This window comes from Ammodytes marinus (assembly GCF_949987685.1).
Source record: "Ammodytes marinus genome assembly, chromosome: 14".
Taxonomy (NCBI): Eukaryota; Metazoa; Chordata; class Actinopteri; order Uranoscopiformes; family Ammodytidae; genus Ammodytes; species Ammodytes marinus.
Window position 1 is genome coordinate 10,101,610 of NC_137218.1, and position 19,838 is coordinate 10,121,447.

Consider the following 19,838-nt stretch of genomic DNA (forward strand, 5'->3'; position numbering starts at 1 on the left):
TTGTTAGTTGCTTTTGACCTTTTAATTCCAGTTTCTTTGATGATGTCAACAAAGTAACAAAGTAAACCTGCAGCCACCTGAAAACCCACAAATTGCACATTACAGCTGCACACATATGCATGCGCACAAAGACACACACACATACACACACAGTAATTTCACAACACACACACAGACACAACCCTAAGGTATCCATATGGATCCACACTTTCCATTAATTTCTCATATTTCTTATGTTTAGGCCTGCAACTCTAAAAAATTACAAAATAGTACAAAAATGGTTTTAGGGAGCATATTTGATCCTCAAAAAAAACTGGAGAAAATAAATGATTGAGCTAGATAAGGCTAAAAAAGCAATTTTGGTGTCTTAAGTGTTGGATTATTGCCTAATTTCATCAAATTTACATGTGTTTGTCATCATGGCTATGGTTTGAAAAAATAAAGTTTAAATTGGGCCATTTTTTCCATACACGTTTGAGTTTGTAAAGTTTGGCTGTGTGTACACAAACACACACACTATATTTTCTCAATACACACATATGCACCTCACACTAGCATCCCTACCAACACACTCACACCATTTAGGTTGAATTTTTTTTTTCTATTGCACTGTGGGGGGCAGGACCGAAAACCTGGAAAATGCTTGTAATTCAACCCTATGCCAAATATAGGGAAATGGCTCAAAATTTTGATGGTGTTGAAAATGATAAATTTTGATGCTTTGTGTCTAGGATGAAAGCATAAAATCATTGAAAAAAATATTTTATGCTGTAATGACAGCAGGATCAAATTGGTGAAAAAAGGCCATTTTGAATGGGAGTCAATAGGGGACAAAAACGTCCTTAGGGAGCTGAGAGGAACAAAAAAGTGTACAGCCTTTATAATAGATGGTACAAAGTTGCTGAGTAGAAATAAACAAAATATTTGAAAAAAAAAAATCCCTGGCCAAAAATATTTCAGCTAACATAAGCACAGCCAAAGTTATACACAAAAAAGAGCGTAAAAAAAGTGCGAAAGGACAAAAACGTCCCCAAGAGCACCAAAGGGTTAAAGGTGCTTTGAGGAACTTTTGCATATCTGAAACTTAGATATTTTTCCTCTGATGATCATAAATGACACAGCAAACAAGACCATCAGTGCAAAGAACACTTTTTCATATATAGTTTTTTCTAATGCCTTTGTCATGGGTACGCTCACCCAGCTGGCGTAGTAAAAACACTACACTTTTGTCCAAAGGGGTTGCAAGAATGAACATAAACTGAAAGGTCCTCAGAGTACCTTTAATCTTCAAAGCATTTATCAAAGTTTTGGGTCAAGTATAAGCCAGGTGGGCCTTTTTGTAACAGAAAAAACTGTTGAGTTAAATATAAGGGAATGATCTAATATGATACAACATGCCAGACATTACAGTCTTCATATAATACATTTGTCATCAGCCTGACGTCAACTCTGGTCTGAAATCAGCAGCAGCAGCAACAGCACCAGCGATTGTATTTACTGATATCATGTTCAGAATGAGAAACACCTTATTCTTACTGGTGATATGAGCTTTTTATGATTTTAGCAACAAAATCTAGTATCTATAAACTAACAAAAAAGAGACAAATGAATAAGACACGCCCTAAATGATCACTTAAAGTACATTCTTGTGAAGGTTGAACACTCTGCCCTTAAGAAGTCCCACTTACTTTTTCTACAACTTAAATACTTGTTGATTCAAATCTAGTCGCATCAAACAAGACTTAATTAACTATATGTATAAATAACCACGTTTTATTATAATTTCTTTCTTTCAATATTTAGTTTGAATGGTTAAATACCTAAGTGATGTATGTGCGTTTATTGATTCACAGCCTGACAGAAGAGCTGGTGCACACAGTATACCTAACCTATTTGGATCCTCACAACCTATTAATTTATTGACTCAATATGGCAGGCAGCCACATCCCCCCCATGTGGCTTGATGCTGAACTGCAATATTGCACCTCCTAAGGGACCCAGATGATTCAGCAGAAACAAAAAGACACAGTTTGACTGTTTTTTTTGTTTAGTTTTTTGCTTAGTTTGGAAACTTTTTGAGGACATCAGACTGACAACAGAGTCAGGTCATGCTCACTCTTCTACCATCACCTAGTCACGCAAGCTACTGTCAAGGGGGAAATCTGACTGTTTATGATGTCTGACCTTCCAGTACCTCTATACCAGTTTCCCTTTGGTATGAATGAAAACAATATGTAATTTACGTTAAAATGTTCATACATTTATATTATAATCTGTTAGTTGGTCGGGTCCTTGCTTGGTTATGCAATGGATATGGTCAGAAATATTTTTAATATTCAAAAAGCTGGAGTTGATTATATGATAATAGTAAACCATAATGTAATTCATCATAATTGTAGATTTTCTTGGTTTCTCTGCTTGTCTGGTGAGCTAATCAGTGCAATCAGCTGCTGTGGGGTGGTTAGCCAGATGTCCAGGGAGGATGGTTCAGGAAGGACCTCCCCCTTCTCTTTGTTATCCTGCAGGGCTGTGGTCAGACTGGGAGGAGGGAGCACTTCATACACTTGACGGTGTGTCAAGTTGGATAAACCTTGGCCTTTGCTGTGGTACAACAAAGAGACACTGTTTAGTTGCATTATGGGAAATGTTTATAGTAGAGTGTTTTTGGAGCTACACTATATTTGTTGAGCATCTTTGTTTAATCTCTCTCTTCTTTGGAAATGCAACGCTCAATCTCTTGAGTACTCCAGTACTACTTTGCAGATTTGTCTCATTGTCCCAAATATTACGCATGAAATTCAAAACACTGCTCCCTCCAATGTCACAGCAGACCATTTGGAATCCTTTAGTATGAAGGAATGACCCATTATCTAGTGTAGTAAACAGGACCATGCTAATGTAGGTTGGTGGTTGAAATCTACCATGCTTGCTGGGGCATTGCAGTAAATGTTTATCAGTTCTCTTTTCCTTTTGGGGTCACCAAAGTGCTATGTCTGCTGGTGCAGCTCTGACGACGAAAGAGTGTTTTCTGCATCCTTGATCTGTCTGAGCCCTGTCTGTCTGTCAGTGTCAGCTGGTTAATGTGGTCTGCACAGGGGTAGCAAGCCAGCTAACTTGAAGTGTGTTGTTGATGCATTCTCTAAGGCCAGGGAATGCTGAGGTAATGTGTTACCAACTCACTGCCATGAAAGGACATGTCAGCATGCAGGCGCTGTGTCCTCTTGTAGCCAAAGACAGGAGGAAAGCAATCAGTGGCTAATTATTTATAAAATATAAATAAATATAATATGAAATATGTGGCAGGCCTGATGCTAATCATTCAAAATATTGACAAACAACATGTTTAGCCATGAAAAAAATAAGATATTCAGCATATGATATACATGACAAGGTTAATCATTTTTGAATAAAGCTCCCACATAAATATACCTAAACTAAACTTAAGAGATATATGTTGCACATCATTTTCTTTTATACATCATTTAAGCATTACACTCCCAATTGTCTGTTGTGAATCCATGTCTTTCTTGAAACATAAAACTATGAACTGAATGAGAGTACAATTATCCAGTTGACACACACACACACACACACACACACACACTGACACACACACACACACACACACACACACACACACACACACACACCCTTAGTCACGTGTCCCCTCATTATGGGTGCATTAGTGCTGAGGAGGGGCGTTGGTGGAGGAAACAAGTGGTGGAGTGAAGGGGGTTCTCTTCAGGTCCAAACAATAGAGACACATGGCTGGGTGGGGACATGGGAGAGGGTCTCTCTGTGTGTGTGTGTGTGTGTGTGTGTGTGTGTGTGTGTGTGTGTGTGTGTGTGTGTGTGTGTGTGTGTGTGTTGAGTAGACATGTGGGGTGTGTAATGTGGTGGGCAGGCTCAGTGACAGCTGCTACACCATTTTGCCCCTCCTCTGTGTTCAGAAAAACAAAACACCAAAATCTGTATCAGCTAATAAGTGATAAAGATTTACGCTCACACAATGCTAGAATGTAATTAAATCATTTAAAAAAAAAAAATTCTGAATATTCCTATTCAAACAATAAAAGTAATCCTGAATGTATCCATTTATATTTGCACATTTGATTTTAACAAATGTGCTTGTGTTCATAGTGTAGTTGTACATTCAAACATATTTCCAATTTAGATGTTTTTTAATAGTTTGCTCATTACTATTGTACCTTGAAACAGTAGCACAATGAATGTATGAAATTTTTTTGCTACATTGTATACATCTATTTATTCAGTGTAAAGGAATACACTGGTGCAACAGGATTTTAAAGTAGCAGAATAATTTCAGTAACTATGTTGATGATAATGGTGACAATAAAGACTATTGCTAGTATTTTCTACCCTGTGGGGATTACCGGCTTGGTGTTGTTGCTTCTTCCAATTGGCTTTATGGTGCCACACATCGTCTCGTCAACAATCAATCAAACCTACTCTGATCAATTAATATTGTTAGTGACTTTGGCAGCGATACACACACTGACCAGAACAGCTACTGGTTATTTATAATCCAGCTAGTTCATATTAATTTGCTATGTCTGCGGTTAAGAAATATCTCTGGCAGATAAATAATAAATCATGTATATGCAATTGTATATTGTGCGAGAGAAAAAATGTGTGACAGCTCAGTAATGCAGACAACTGGATGCATGGCTGGAGGCTGCAGGGGCCAGTTCTGCCCACCAGCTGCTCAGTTGCGCCCTCCGGTGGAAACATTGTCACATCGTGTCTTTCCAAATTGAGCCCTACGAAAGGGAGGGGCCGCTTTCTGTGAAGCACAGACACTCCTATAGCCCAATGTGAGGCACTTTACATCGCACTGACAAGAGGAGCGACCATTCCCCGAAGCTCCCATCAAGGCGAGGGCCGCTGCAGCATCCGCAAAGAGGGAATATCGCTTTGTTAAGAGCTTAATTGTCAAGGTGGAATCGGACGAAACATGTATAATCAAGGAAAAAAGAACATCCCGAAGATCACAGTGAGTAAAGAACAATTATAGGCTTCACTGGCTGTCGGAACTTTGATGCCGTTGCGAATCACGGCATTAGTGTTTTGCGATGCTGTTTCCTAAACTCTGCGGCTATGTCTTATGAAGCCACTAGTAAGATTCGGACCGTGTGTCTTTTTTTTGTCTCATTGTAAAACTTGGTTGCTGGAAAAATTACGCACTATGAAATGGCATGACTGACTGGCTGCCATAGTGACAGGCAGGCAGAGAGATGAGGCGTTTTCTTAAAGGTATCCTGCATCTTCTTTGTTGGGAGGATCCATGCGTGTGGCCGGCCGGCTCGCCCATAAAAATCACTGTAACGTCTATTGCAGGGACTTCTGATGTCTGAGGTGCATAACTGGGGGGTTTATAGTAACTAAATCCTGCTAAATGATCATTTTATGAAGTTTGGTAGCATTTAATCATGATATTGCAATTAATGTGATTTCTACAGGCCACCCATCTCCATCGTATTTCACCTACATTTGGCAATTTTTCTTTTACAAAAATGAACTGCTATGTTCTTCAATGTGCCTGAAGCGATTATAATAGTAATGTATACATTTTGACAAGAATGGGTGTATCCCTTTCTTTTCAATGGGGATTATTTAGGGCCTTATTGATCACTGACATGGGAGGCGGTTGAACAGTAAGGTTAGTCTCGTTTTCAATGAGCTTCTCTTGCCATTTTGATGCTAATGCTTTTAAACATACTTCCCAGTGTCTTAATGATACTATAGCAAATGATCCAGAGGCTTAAAACAAAATTAAGGAAAATTGAGTAAGAGTAAAATCATTTGCAATTCATTATTTATATATGGAAAAAGAAAATTAAGAAGGTGCTCTATATTTTTGAATGTTGAAAATGAAATGTGTACCCTTGCAGAGTACAGACATGTTAACGTTGCTGGCTGGTGCAGAGGAGAGAGAGAGGGAGAGGAGAAGGAGAGGGTGGAGGAATCACACGCCCATTTGTGATGAGCTGTGAAAAGCCGGCCTCGGTGTTAAAGGGGCGCTTGTATTCCTGCATTATGAGAAGGAGAAAGACTCCGACTCTTCAGAGCATCATGGGCGGAGGTTGAATTCAGGGCAGGTTGGCTGTACACAGGCAGCCAGCTGGTTGCTGGTGTGTGTTACAACTGCAGAGGAACCTCTCCCTCTCCTCCGTGTGTGTGTGTGTGTGTGTCTAAAATGCCTGCCTTCCAGTTCTCATTGTTGCAGCTCAGGCTGCAGTCAGGGGTGTGTTGCTGGGCTGTGAGACACAGCCTTTGTCTCACCTCTTCAGCTGATATTACACAAAAGGGATGATTTTGGGGAAGACGGGGGTAGTTTTGGCCTGTAGATGTCTTGTATTCTACATCAAATTATGAGCATAGTCTCTCTGGGTCATTACTCCTAAAGTAGGGCATGTCGCTACTATATAAAGTGTACCATCATTTTTCATAGCATGTTTTACACTGTAATAATTGCCGTTGCCATTTTAATTTTTACCAACCTCCTACAGAGAGGTGGTTTTTATGCTTTAGCCTCCTTTTATGGCATAATTTCAAGGGGTTTGAATAGTCATTCTATGCAATGTCAACACTCTTTTCCACACATACACTCAGTACTTTAACTGCAACAGGGAGGACTAGACGGACCAAGATAACATCTGTCTCCTCTCTTTTTGCTTTGATACTGAGGCAAGAAATCTCATGCTGGAAAAATCTCAAACATGAGTGAGTTGTGTGAAGTTTTTATGGCCTCCAGAGATACATGCTTTCTGGGTGCTGAAGTAAAAATTTTCAGTTCAAAGATTATTGCAGTCCTCAATAGTAGCTCCATTCAGTTATAACTGTGTTAACATGACTAGCATTCCGCTGCAACCACAGTGTGTCATTGATGTGATGTCCTTGAAAAAGAGCAAGAGATATGGTGGCTTCACACCAGTTCACACGCAATTCATAGTAGTCCTGTCTTTTTCCCAATAAATTGACCTTCTTTAGATGTATTTCCTTGTTGATTTGGCGACTCCTGTGGTTGCTGGTGGTTATAACATTGACACAATATTATTTTTTTAATGATACCTGTATCAACCATTAGGGGCAGAAAACACAGCTCGAGCAGCTACTCAGAAATACAACCGAACAATGCACATATTTGCTAACAGTGTCCTCTCAGGAAGAACCAAAGTATCAAATTCCCCCAAAATACATCTGTACATCTAAGTGACAATGCCCTGTAGAGGGACTGTTGTAATTAACAGGAGCAAAGAATGAAATTCAGTTGACATTATTGTAAACTGACAAAGTCTGTCTAGGACTTCAGGGTGGATGAATGGCTCAACAAAACATAGGACTTAAAGGTCACTACATAAATGTGTTCTAACATGTCCATGGGTCCACGGTGTGCCTAGAGACTGCCAAAATATAAAAAAAAATAACAATCTCTCCTTTTCTCACTCTCCCCCTTTCTGAAACCCCCACCCCTCCCCCCCAATGTACTCCGTTCAGAATTCTTTCCGATATGTCGTCACAGCGAGAAGAAGCCACTTCCCCATATTTTCTTTATATGTCCATGCTTCATGATGCTTCCCCCCCACATTAGTAACCAGAAACTTCCACCGTGCAGTAGTCTATGATAACCCCACCCCCCCCCATTTCTTATTGGTCCACGGCCTCGAGATCCTCTGGAAAATATTCCGAGCGACAGCCATGTTGTTTTCCCCGCTAAGCGACAAGATGCCCGTAGTACAGCAAACCATGCATAGTGTTTCATAATTCCATCGGTGCAACTAAAAGGAATCTCCTCAATGGTTGTTTGCCTGTTATTTACCTAGTGTAGCATGTAGCTTCGGGAGTAGCACCCAATGTTTTCTTCAATTACACTAACTTAGCTTTCCCATTGCAGTTTAAAGCTGGGAACACACCGCATTGGCCGCCTGCGGCGGTTGGCCGCGTGAACGCAGGAGGCTCGCCGCTTGGTCATATTGGGCCATGTTCACCGCAGTCGCCGCCACGGCCAACCGCCGCCTCATCGTAGGCGGCGGTTGGCCGCGTGACCGCAGGAGGCTCACCGCTTGATCATATTGGGCCATATATTCCTGACGCCGACGCCGAGATCAGACCCGTCACACTTACGGTGCAACAACAACAATAACATGGTCCAGCTGTGCCAAAAAATTACTACTATTTTCACTGGTTTTAATCATGTCAGGTCATGTCAAACTGTTCAAAGTATGGCTTCGCTCCGGGTGAACACTGTGTTCGCAGCATGGTTCGCAGTCACGCAGTGTCTCTCTAGTATCACAAGAGCACGGCAGAGACAGTGGGAGGGGCCAGACAGATCGCAGGCTGCAGACACCAATATAGGTCATACTGAGACCAGAGGAACATCAGGGTATAGAGGCTTGCTACAATAAATTATCTGAACGGGTTTTTCAGCAAACATTTAAAATAATAAGTATTAGGGACTACTCAGACCATATAAAATTGAAAGCAAAGTGCATAATATGGGAGCTTTAAAAGCAGTTATATGCGACATTTGAGTTATGTTGTTGTTTCTAGTGGCCGAAAATGTAATTGCAGGCGCTTATGGACCAGAGTTTATTTCAAAACCGAACAGTATTGACTGTATGAAGTCAGTATATTACGACGTTATGAGAAGTACAAACAGAGAGATTCTGTATCTCTACATGGTCTGCACTGAGCAGTAAGAGCACTCGCCCAGGCTTGCATCATGCTGGGTTTAAATGTACGTTGAAAATCGGGAACTTCAGACACGGCAGCAAACACAGTGTGCAGAAAGACCTTTTCGTCGATTTTTCTGTTATACATTCTGACAGTATAACAGGGCACAGCAGAAAATACAGGCGCATTCACCAGTGGGTCATATGCTCAATAAGTACTGTTTTAACTCGCTATTTGATAGATAGGTACTTAACATACAAAAAACTAGATGAAAATCTTACGGAGTACCTTTAACACAGGAGACTTCTGTTTGTTTCCTGTTTCTAACCAACAGTCAACGTGTTTTTTTAAGGCATGACCACGGTTTGACCACAACCGAAACCACATGGTAATTACTTTAACCACAATGACGAAGATCTCCTAACCTAAGCAAAGTAGAAATTGTAACTCAAACCATGCTCTTTCCCTAAACCTAACCAACCTGTTTTTCTACGTTGACCAAACTAAACTTTAATCGTAGCGTCAGACAAATGATGTCATCCTCCGGAGGCGGTCTGATCCGAAAATACTTTTACTTATCATTCTAGTGCTTTATGTCTTTTAATTTGGAGGATTTGTTTGAAATAATACTGGAGTCAGCAAACAAACCTTGATCGGTTCCAGATATACTAAGGAAAACCTTTTGTATCTGTTCATACTGCGCTCAAACAAGCAGTGAGGATTCATGGATTCACATTGTTTTAGTTATACATTTTACAACTAATACTCGACCCATGTGTAACTCAAAAAAGCTGTCAGTATCACCAAATGGGGTTTGATACAATGAACTTGAATCAATAAAAAAAACTGTAACAAACAAATACCGTGATCCCTTAGGTATATAACTCCACCAGACCTTACATAATAAAATGCTTTCTACATGTAGGTTAAAAAGATGGTTCTAAAAGCCTGCTACTCACTCCCTCACTAAGGATAACAGATGTCAATTCTTAAACTCTGTTTTTTTTTAATCATTTTGAATACCCATCCTAGAATTATATCAGTTATGTGAATAACGTTACATGGGCACTGCAACACAACAATAACCGTATACCTGCTTATAACCCTCCCCAACTTTCTTTCTGTATTTCCATGCCTGAATGTTCTGTTCCAGCTGTTTCCTTTTGTGTGCTTTCTGCCACAGTGGCTCTGTCAGATTTCTAGGTGTGGTTCTTCCCTTCCCTTCCCTCACTCACAGCAGCCTCAGTGTTGTTCCACGCTGGTACATGTCATAAGTAATCCACTCCAGCTGGACTGAGCATCTGTTGGCATTGAACAGGGCCGGCAGACGGCGACTCTGCCCCGGGAAATTAAACCCGTTCCCCCCCTGTTGACGCACCACAAAACAGGGCTCCGCCACACCGGAGTGTGCCACCACCACGGAGTCTGCTGCGAAGTGGGCTTGAGTGCAAACAAAATACCCCGTGGCCACCCAGGCGTTGCCATGCGACTCACCATAGCGACAAATATACAGTTGCGATGGCAGGAAAAATACAACCGCTGTTTGGATTTTCTCGTGTGGGGATGTGATTGGACACACATTTGAGATACAAACAGACACTTTTCAGACTCTTTGACGGGGAGAGTTCATAATTCAACCTGTCTAGCTCAATCAGTTCCATATTTGGTTTTTCTCTAACGTATTTTTTTGTCGCCATAGTTACGTGGTTACACTACTCCAACCTATCACAAGATCCACATTCCAGACAAGCAGGGTCTCTCTACGACCGTGGCAGGAGCTGCCGCAATTCATTTAGATTGATAAGTCTCATTGTTTTCGCTTTTCCAGAATGTGAAAAAAAATCCTGTGCAGTTTTGGGTAAAGAGTAAATATTGTTTTCCGCGCTAGGCAACAGGGCTGAAGCAGAGGCACTGGTGCACATTTAGGATGACTTCCCCCTTCCACTGGTCCCTGCCTTCCTCCCCGCTGTTCTCCCCACCCACACAAGGGGTCTCGGTCAAAAGCCGATGGAGGTCTCCTCTAAAATCCTCTCAGTCCCTTTTGCAGCTGTGGAGTTTTCCAGGACTGTTCCCCACTTATTAAGCACAGAGCCGTGGCTATAAGTCAATTTCAGCCCATTTTATGAGCGCTTCTCCCTCCAGTCTGGTGGAAGTGGAAAAAAGTTGTCAGTGAATATTAGCGTAGTAGTACAAGGACAACATCCTGTGGTCTATTTTTGATTACTGCTGGCTCGTGTAACAGAAAATGACAGTTTCCTGTGCAGGGAGAAGTGCTTTATTTTGGGTGCTTTGTTTTTGTAGTTGAATAACGAGAGTTTTTTTCCACCTGAACTTTACTCTGTTGCTTTGTTGCCAGACATTTAGTAGATGAGCTTGTCAGCACTAGAAGGAAGATGCAGTTGAGGGAAGTGAAACTTTCTTTATTAATAGCTTTTTTCCAATGACTTCACATTTATATAATGCAACAAAAAACAAAACATGCATAATTCTGATCATCTTATATTATTGACAGACATTAGTGAACACAGTTTGTGTTTGGCAACTTGGAACCTTTTTATAAGAGTTTGTGGTTGACCTCAGTTGTAAAGTTTGTGTTAAAACTAATCTACCAACTGTCCTTATTTGTCAACTTCCAGACAGCTGAATAAAATTGTGTGCTCTGTCGCTTACAGTAGTAAAACCCCAAGTCCTCTACTGTTTATCCAAGTTTTAAGAGTTGGTCACAGTCACGGACACACACACACACACACACACACACACACACACACACACACACACACACACACACACACACACACACACACACACACACACACACACACACACACACACACACACACACACACACACACACACACACACACACACACACACACACACACACACACACACACACACACACACACACATAACACAGATGGAAGCAAAGTATCAGTAAGAAAATGTTTTGATGGTTTGAGCCATGCAATTCTCTAACAGTTCTTTGTTTACACTGTTTCCCCCAAACATACACACATTAGCCATATTAGTAGGCTATTTACTTGCATATTTCCTATTGTAGATTTAATTGACTCAACGCCTGATAGTGTGCTCAGACAGAAGGCAGGGCCATTTTGCATTCACTTTTACAATTGCACGCAAGTTTAGTTTTGGGCAACATTAACCAGGAAAAACATGCATCTGTGTGACTTGAATATGCTTCAACCTGAGTCAAAAATGTTGCTTATCCTCTGGCTTCATGGAACTGTTTCATATCTCACATAGGCTGGAAAGAAAAAGGAGAGAAACTGCTGAATTCTGAGATCAGAATCTGTTGTCACTCAACGCTCAACTAAACACTTCCATGTGTGGCACGTATGTTTCTAATTGGCTAGCTAACTAGAAATGGTTATTCAGCTAATATCTGTACAGTTGGTATTTTGGCGGTTTATAGCAAATAAACACAGACTGCGCAAACAGTTCAATGGCCACATTCATGCTCAGCTCTATCTGGACACATGTATACAGTTCATTATTTCCACTGGCCGCGCATCCAGTTAAATGATTCTTCCATTCCAAAACCAGAATGCCATTACAGTGACATGATTGACATGAGAGGACATGGTCGGTGACCCTGTAAGAGCAACTCAGGATCAACATCATCATTGATATTGTGTATAAATGTTTAAACAAAGGTTTAAATCCGACCATATGAGATCATATGAATCTTTGTAGTTGAATATAACATTTAATATGTACAGTACATGTAGGCAGTACTATGCCTAAAATTGAGTAAAGCAACGCATTGTACAAGCTATTAAAATGAATCTCTTTTGCAGGATAGACATCCAGGCTCTTCAATGTGGTTGAGTTGTCTGTGGCTGTTCTTCCCCATTGTAGCAGCTCATTTTGGAAAACCCACAAGTCACTATTTTTGTCCGGTTAATAGGTTTGTCCTAGTTTGACAGTTGCCTCTCTTATTAGTCCAAATCCAAACGATTCAATCTAGGAAAGGATCAGTGTACATCATATCTCACAAAACCTGGTAGTGAAGTGCACTTCAAGATCCAAATAGAGAGATGCATGGTTGTCATCCAACTTCCATGAACATCCGACTACTGGATGAAGCTTATGCTTTATGAAATTCTTATCCATGGCATCTGAAGTAAAAATGTTGAACAGTAACCAACAACACATACTTCTAAAGCAAGGTTGGGATGGAATATGAACTGGTTCACATAAAAAAAGATTCAGACATGTGGAAGAGAGTCATCTGAAATCAATGTCCATAATGGTGGAAACAATGGCAGTAGAGAAAGCACCAGCAGGTCTACAGTATCCGTGGTGAGATCATACATTTGCCAAAACAATGTATAAAATAAGGCAATATTACTTAACAAAGAGGTGATCATGTATCATAGTAACCACAGCTCCGTTACGACTTTGGGATTTCCTTCATCCTACTTTACGCACAATACGATGTTATAATTATCTGATTTCACCATCTTGAAACAGTGGTGGGTCCCATCCAGTCCCATTTCAAATTCAGGACCCTGAATACCACAACAGCCACGGAATGCAATTGTAATTATCATTTATGAACTCAGAGTTGCAAACAAAAAATTCAAACAGCACTATGACTGCGGTATCTGTTCATTATGTAACTGGTGCTGCCTCATTAAAATGGTAACAAATGGTTCGATTTATTCCCATCACCACATGGTCGCAATGATGATTGAACTCCATCAGACGTTCAGTTCTGGGAAGATCATTGCTGTAAAGTGAAATTGTCAAGTCAGCTTTGTGGTCTAAGTAGATAGGAGGACCTCCTGTTGGCATGATGTGCTATTGGGTGAATACCCATGTCATCTCCAATTACAGGGAAAACCTGTTTTGCCATGTGTCATGTCCTTTTTTTAAAAATCTTTTAAACATATTCAAATAATTGAGAAAAGCTGAGTAAACAGTTTTGGAAAAATGTGTCAGAATCCATGATATGTTCTGAAACAATAAACTGTATTTTGACATTCACTACATAACTGTGGTTACATTGGAGAACAGCCTGCTGTCACTTTATATATATTGTATGACGCATATTATATTGCTGGTGGTTGAATGGCATGAGCACTGGCAAAACTGGGATATTCCAGGACAAAGCCACAATAAGTGCTGGGTCTGCTTTTTGACTTATGAAGTGAGTTTAAGAAGTGTAAATTGAATTCCTCCCCTTCTCGGATTACGTGTCTTTTTGACAGTTCTGGTGAGTGCCTTGCCAAACAGTACTACCACTTAGATTCAAGGTTTGTGTTCATGAAATCCTTTGACATTGTGGTCACACGTGATTCTATTCAAAACTCTGTATCATTATATATGGTCATAACATAGTTTTGAATGATGATTTAAGCTTTTAAGATTAAGCATTTTAACCTGTAGTGTTCCACTGAATGGAAGCAACTCATGTGTAGTTCATTAAGTTCGTTATGAATTTCACTGGCAGATGCACTAACAGAGGAACACTGAAAGCCGCAGACTGACAGTTGCTGGGCTGGAATGGAAATGGAAAGCTATCGATTGTCAAATGATTGTGGTCTCTCGCATGCTGTTATAGGACAGAGGGGGGGCGGGGGGGAGTGGGCCAAGACTGACAAAGGGGAATATATAGTGTGTGTGTGTGTGTGTGTGTGTGTGTGTGTTTGTGAGAGAGAGAGCATCAGTAAAGCATCCATGCATGAGGGCACACGCCTCACTGCAGTATTATAAATCAGATTGAAAAATCTTTACTCGTCTGATGCAGTTCATGAGATCACGTCTGTTGCTGATTTCTACTCCATTATCACTGATTCTTTTTCATTACTCAAAGAATTGTTCAGTCATAAAAAAATCATCAAATCGTCAAGTGTTTGCTGCTTTTCATTTTCATGTAGGCCTATGCTATTAAGTTGAATATATTTAGGTTTTTCAACTGACTAGACAAGGTCTTTCAATGATTAATTGATTGATTGAGAAAACAATTGGCTGATTATCTGACATTGAAAGAAAATTGATGATTATAGCCTTAGACTGTTCTTCCACTTGCATTTATGAACAAAACTTTTTTAATATTACAGTATTTTTCTATAGAAGAGCTGAGATGAAGTTGTAAAGTATTCACTCTATAATCAAGGTTAAAAATGTGTTTAAAAATGAATTGTCAATGAGCTAAAGAGCGTCAGTTCTATGGCAGCATGCTCTGTCTAATGTATGATCTATGCTAGTGCTATGTTCCAGCCGCTGATGACCGTGTGTTGTAATGTGTTGTTCAGGGTGTGGTTGCTTGGGAAGGTTCTGGGCTCTGTTTCACACTACTCCATCACCGTCCCATACACACAAACATGAGGACACGGGAATACACATTGAGTGTGTTTATGAGCTCAGCAGATATTGAGCTTTTCCATTGAAGTTTTATACAGAACCGTATTATGCGTTTCCCTTTTTTCTAATGTGAAAAGGAGTGGCTGCAGTTCATTATAGTGATGAAACACTGGGTGCACAGCCAGGTCTGTAAATCACATCTGCACACATGTGCTGATGGGAAAATATACTGTAGAAGTCTGTCCCTCTTAGGCGAGGAGCTGAGTCCTGCCATTGTACAGCAAGTGTCAATGCATTTTTTTAGTTTACCCCCTAATATTGTTTTGGGGATGTCATAAATGACATAATTTATAGAGACGTTAGCTTCTCCAGAACAACGCATGGTTGCAAGGTCTTTTTATATCAACACAGAAGAAGTACTGTTCATGACGGAGTGGCTCATGAATGTTCATCGATTAATGGATGTGTCATTTATTATAATAGAAGATTTACAGTATGTATTGTTTGATGGGTCCTAAAAACATCCAAAACCCACAAATAATTCTACTTAAAAATGCAGCAACAAAGACGTTTTTATTCGATTTGAAGTAATTGTTCTCCATGGATTTACTAGTTTTTTTAATTGACTAATCGTTTCAACTCTTAACACTTCAATGAACAGTTAGTCCACAGATCCTCCAACCACCTGCACAGTTGCCCCTCAGTCAGCAGAAGCAGGCGCCCACTTTCCCCTCCTGTCTAGTGCACTTTCTCTGCAGTCATCCAGTCACCATGACGACAGACTGCTAGAGTCAGCCCATGGTGCAGCAGCAGCAGCAGTAGCAGCAGATTTGATGTGACTGTGTTGCGTCATGGCAACGCCCAGATCAGGCCACATTACCAGATGGAAGTTTGAAGGGTTCCTGAGATGGGACAATGCTTTGTGCTTTCAAAATTGTATTTCAGAGCACACAAGTGGGATTTGTGCATACAATTATTATTTTGATATAGAGATTATTATTACAAAATACACAATATGTACAGTATATTTATGTTATATAGCATTACATATATTAAATTAACAAAATTATTGTGAAAGGATTACAATTCAACGTTGGCAATTGCATTTGGTCAGTTGGATAAATAGTAGAAAATGAAAAACATCAACATGTAGGATTGTTGAATAACACAATCCGGATAAACCGAGTAAAGATGTTAATCCGTGATGAGTCCTTTTAAAAGCAGCTTCAGTGTTGCGTCCAATAGCAAACGGTCATTCTCCCAAATGTTATCCCAATGACTTCTAAGCAGAAGTTTATTTCACTGCTTTAGGAAAAGCTGCTCTGTACTGTATGAATACTGTCTCCCGAGTTAATAGTCCTAAATTCATCATTACCTGATTTTTTTATATTGGTTTAAGAATTCTTACTCAGGGAAATGTGCTCATCATGGCTGCTTTTTCCAACCAAATCAAGAATCCTTTATTTAGGAAGCACTTCAGTCTGTGATTAATTCTTGTCGAGGTCTACACAAACACAGCAACATCTTAACATTTGGTATGGGCTATAATGAAATTCATAACTTTTCCCATTTTAAAAGTGTTGATTATTATTATATATCTATTAGTATATACAAATATAATATGATGGACAGGGAAATCAAGAACGTGTCATTGCAAATATGGGTTTTCTCTGTGGGGTAATCCAGTTAGTTTGCTGCACAGGACCACAGGGAGAGCTGGACAGACAGACCAACAGGGTGGTCCATGGCTAATCTGTATGTGGTGTGTTTACATGCATGGGCAAAGACTGACAAACATGCCCTCTTCTCTTCCTAGCCACTAAATGAATGAATAAATGAATGACACATTGTTAAACTGGTCTGGGTGCAAACAGAAGGACATACTCTAACGACAGTGAAATAGGAAATGCATTGTCCAGCATAGTAGATGCTCCTCCAAACAATCTTTCTTTGACACTGTTCCTCTTCCCCCTTCCTTTACAGAGCGACCGGCTTCTGATCAAAGGCGGGAGGATCGTGAACGATGACCAGTCCTTCCATGCTGATATCTACATGGAGGATGGCCTCATTAAGTAAGTCTTTCTGCTCCGCCTTAGTTCACTCCCATTTGCTTTCAGTCGCTCCACTCTTAACCCGGTCTTTGAAGAAATCAGTTTAAATATTTTCAGGAGAAATTCTTGACGTGCCCAAAATGTTAAGCAAGACCTTTACTTGTTGTAGAGATTGCAAAACTGACACCCTTTGGTACAAAAAGATTTTATTTTTTTACATTGATATCTCAATCTGTTTAAGCGACCACCTTAGTGGCAACTGGGTCAAAGACATGGTTGGGTACTATCAGCCAGTCAAAGCCCTCTGATTTGATGTGCTAGTACGAGCAGGCCCCCGCCCCACCGGACAAGGCCAGGGTAGTTTGAATCCCTCTCTCTATGTCCTTCTGAATCAGTATGTCCTCTCTGTCACCCTCTCTTTTCCCCCCAGTTCGGTTCCCACTTGATTTTCCAATTATAGGCCCCTTTGTCCCCTCTCTGGCCATTGGTGAGGCAACTCAGAGCATGGTGTTGCATAATAAACACCCAGATGCCTGCTGAATCATTTGGTAGCTGGCAAACTCACAGGGAAACTGGCTTCTGCCTGCCTGTCTGTCTGTCTGGTCCGGTCTGCTCTATAAAGTCTGAACAACAGAATTTGTTTTAAATGGGCAAAATGTTTACAGTGTGCTTGTTCAAGCGTGGCTGACTCAGTCTGTCTGAAGTTAAAAACAATGTTTTGATTACCCTTTCAATGTTTAAAGTTTCCAAACATTTTCATATGAGTTTTTATTCTACCAATATGAAATCATGACAACTTCACAGTTCACACATTTGTGTTTGACGGAGAAATCGTCCAACTCATGCACGTCGGTGTTCAGTAATTGCTTGCTGGAATAACATCGATATAATTAGAATGATGTGACAACCCAGCTTCAGATTAAACCCATTGTCATTGTGTGCTTATTCAAATGGGCTGACTTTATGTTTGGGTCAGTCTGAAGTTAAAATCTCTTCTTTATTCTGCTATATATGTATCAAACAGTGTTTATTCTATCCATAAGAAATTATGACAAGTTTACAAATGTGGGCGTTGACGGAGAAAGAAGTAGAAGTAGTAATCGACACACAAATTCAGTTTAGAAAATCTTTTTATGGGGATCCAACATAACAACATTGTCTGTCCTCCACAGGCAGATCGGTGACAACCTGATCGTGCCCGGTGGGGTGAAGACAATCGAGGCAAACGGGAAGATGGTGATCCCCGGTGGCATCGACATCCACACACACTTCCAGATGCCGTACCGCGGAACAACCACCGTGGATGACTTCGGTCAGGGGTCAAAGGCTGCACTGGCCGGGGGCACCACCATGATCGGTAAGGGGCTTCAGGGGAAGTTCGCCCACAAGTTGGGTGTGTCAAACAAGGAATGGAGCTAACATTGGGGCGTGAACAACAGTAGGGGAGGGGGTGGTGGGGGTGAGGAGTCCCCAAGAGAGGACAAGAGAAAAAGGAATTGGAAGCGGTTTTGGTCTGTTTTTTTTGGGCAGCTCTCTAAAGCAGGACAGTACAAAAGACTGAGTGTGAGGGGGTTGGATCAACCAAACCAAAAAAAAAGAAGAAAAAAAAGAGGGAGGGGGGGGGGCATATAGAGTGAAACACTGCTTCCACGGAAACACAACACTGGTGCCTGTTTGCATGTTCCCTCTGTGTACAGTGTGAGTTAATGTGTATGCTTCATGTCGCTGAGAGACCAGGCGCTATCATAGCCAACAGCTGGTAGACACCACCGTCTCATAATTACCATTGACTTCTTTTTGGAGCTGGCTGCTACTCTGCTGCTCCTTTGCCAGTGTGTGGAGTCCAAACAGACAAATCCACTAACAGTTGTGCCACTGACTGTAGTAAGCTCCATTCATAGGATCCTTTCATAGAGGGATTATATTCCAGTGAGTGTGAGAGAGAAAGTGCACTGTGGTTTGTAAGTGCATGTGTGCACTGTATGCTGTCTTTCTCTACTACTACTAAGAGATGATGCTGTGTTTGCGTGACTGTGAACAAATAAGTAGATGTCAGATGGTCAAGATAGTAAACAAGGTTTTTGTTGGCACTTCTGTTTGCCAGCTTTATCCTATTAACATGCAAATACCACATAAGCAGATTAAGGCATCCTTAATGAGATAAAGATGACAGGTCAGGTGGTGACCCAGTGGGCAGCCTTATTGTACAACAGCTGAGTAAAATGGAGCGGGTTATTTTGTGAACAATGATATGTATGTGTACAATGAGGATTTACCGTCTGTCGGTGTGTAAGCTAATGGTGACCAAAGTTTTTTCACATCTAAATTCTTTATCAAACAGAACAGGTCATTTAATCGTGACTATTCTAACTGAAATTAATGAAAGTCTTACTGGCAATATTACTTTTATACACGTCAATAAATGTACACTTTAAATAATGTAACAGAATAATATATTTTGCTTGATGTCATACAAAATCTCCTCACTGCATTGCTGAATACATTCTCACAATGAGTTTGGGCGTGGTTGTTCGTGTAAGGACGCAAAACAAAGTCTCAAAATATCCACATTTGAAGTGTCCCCCAAATGTATTAAGGACACCCGTCCCGCACCCAGACAAACGTGTTCTAAATGTAATGTGACATCTGACAAGGTTGGTCCCCACTGGCTGAGCACTGCAGGAACTCCGACAGCTGATTATGCAACAAGACAGGGCAGAAAGTTGAAACACCAGCAGACAAATTCTGACACAACCCTTGTCT

General features: G+C 40.6%; 1 protein-coding gene across 2 annotated transcripts in view; it reads left to right on the top strand.

Moving 5' to 3' along the window:
* Window positions 1-4,846: 4,846 nt before the first annotated feature.
* Window positions 4,847-19,838, top strand: part of dpysl3 (dihydropyrimidinase like 3) — a 33,341-nt gene continuing 18,349 nt past the window's right edge. For both annotated transcript variants that reach the window (XM_080040593.1, XM_080040594.1), the window contains exons 1-3: window positions 4,847-5,014; window positions 17,008-17,096; window positions 18,248-18,432. In XM_080040593.1, the coding sequence (XP_079896719.1) occupies window positions 4,976-5,014; window positions 17,008-17,096; window positions 18,248-18,432 (313 nt within the window). In that variant the 5' untranslated portion in view covers window positions 4,847-4,975. The remainder of the gene's footprint in view (window positions 5,015-17,007; window positions 17,097-18,247; window positions 18,433-19,838) is intronic.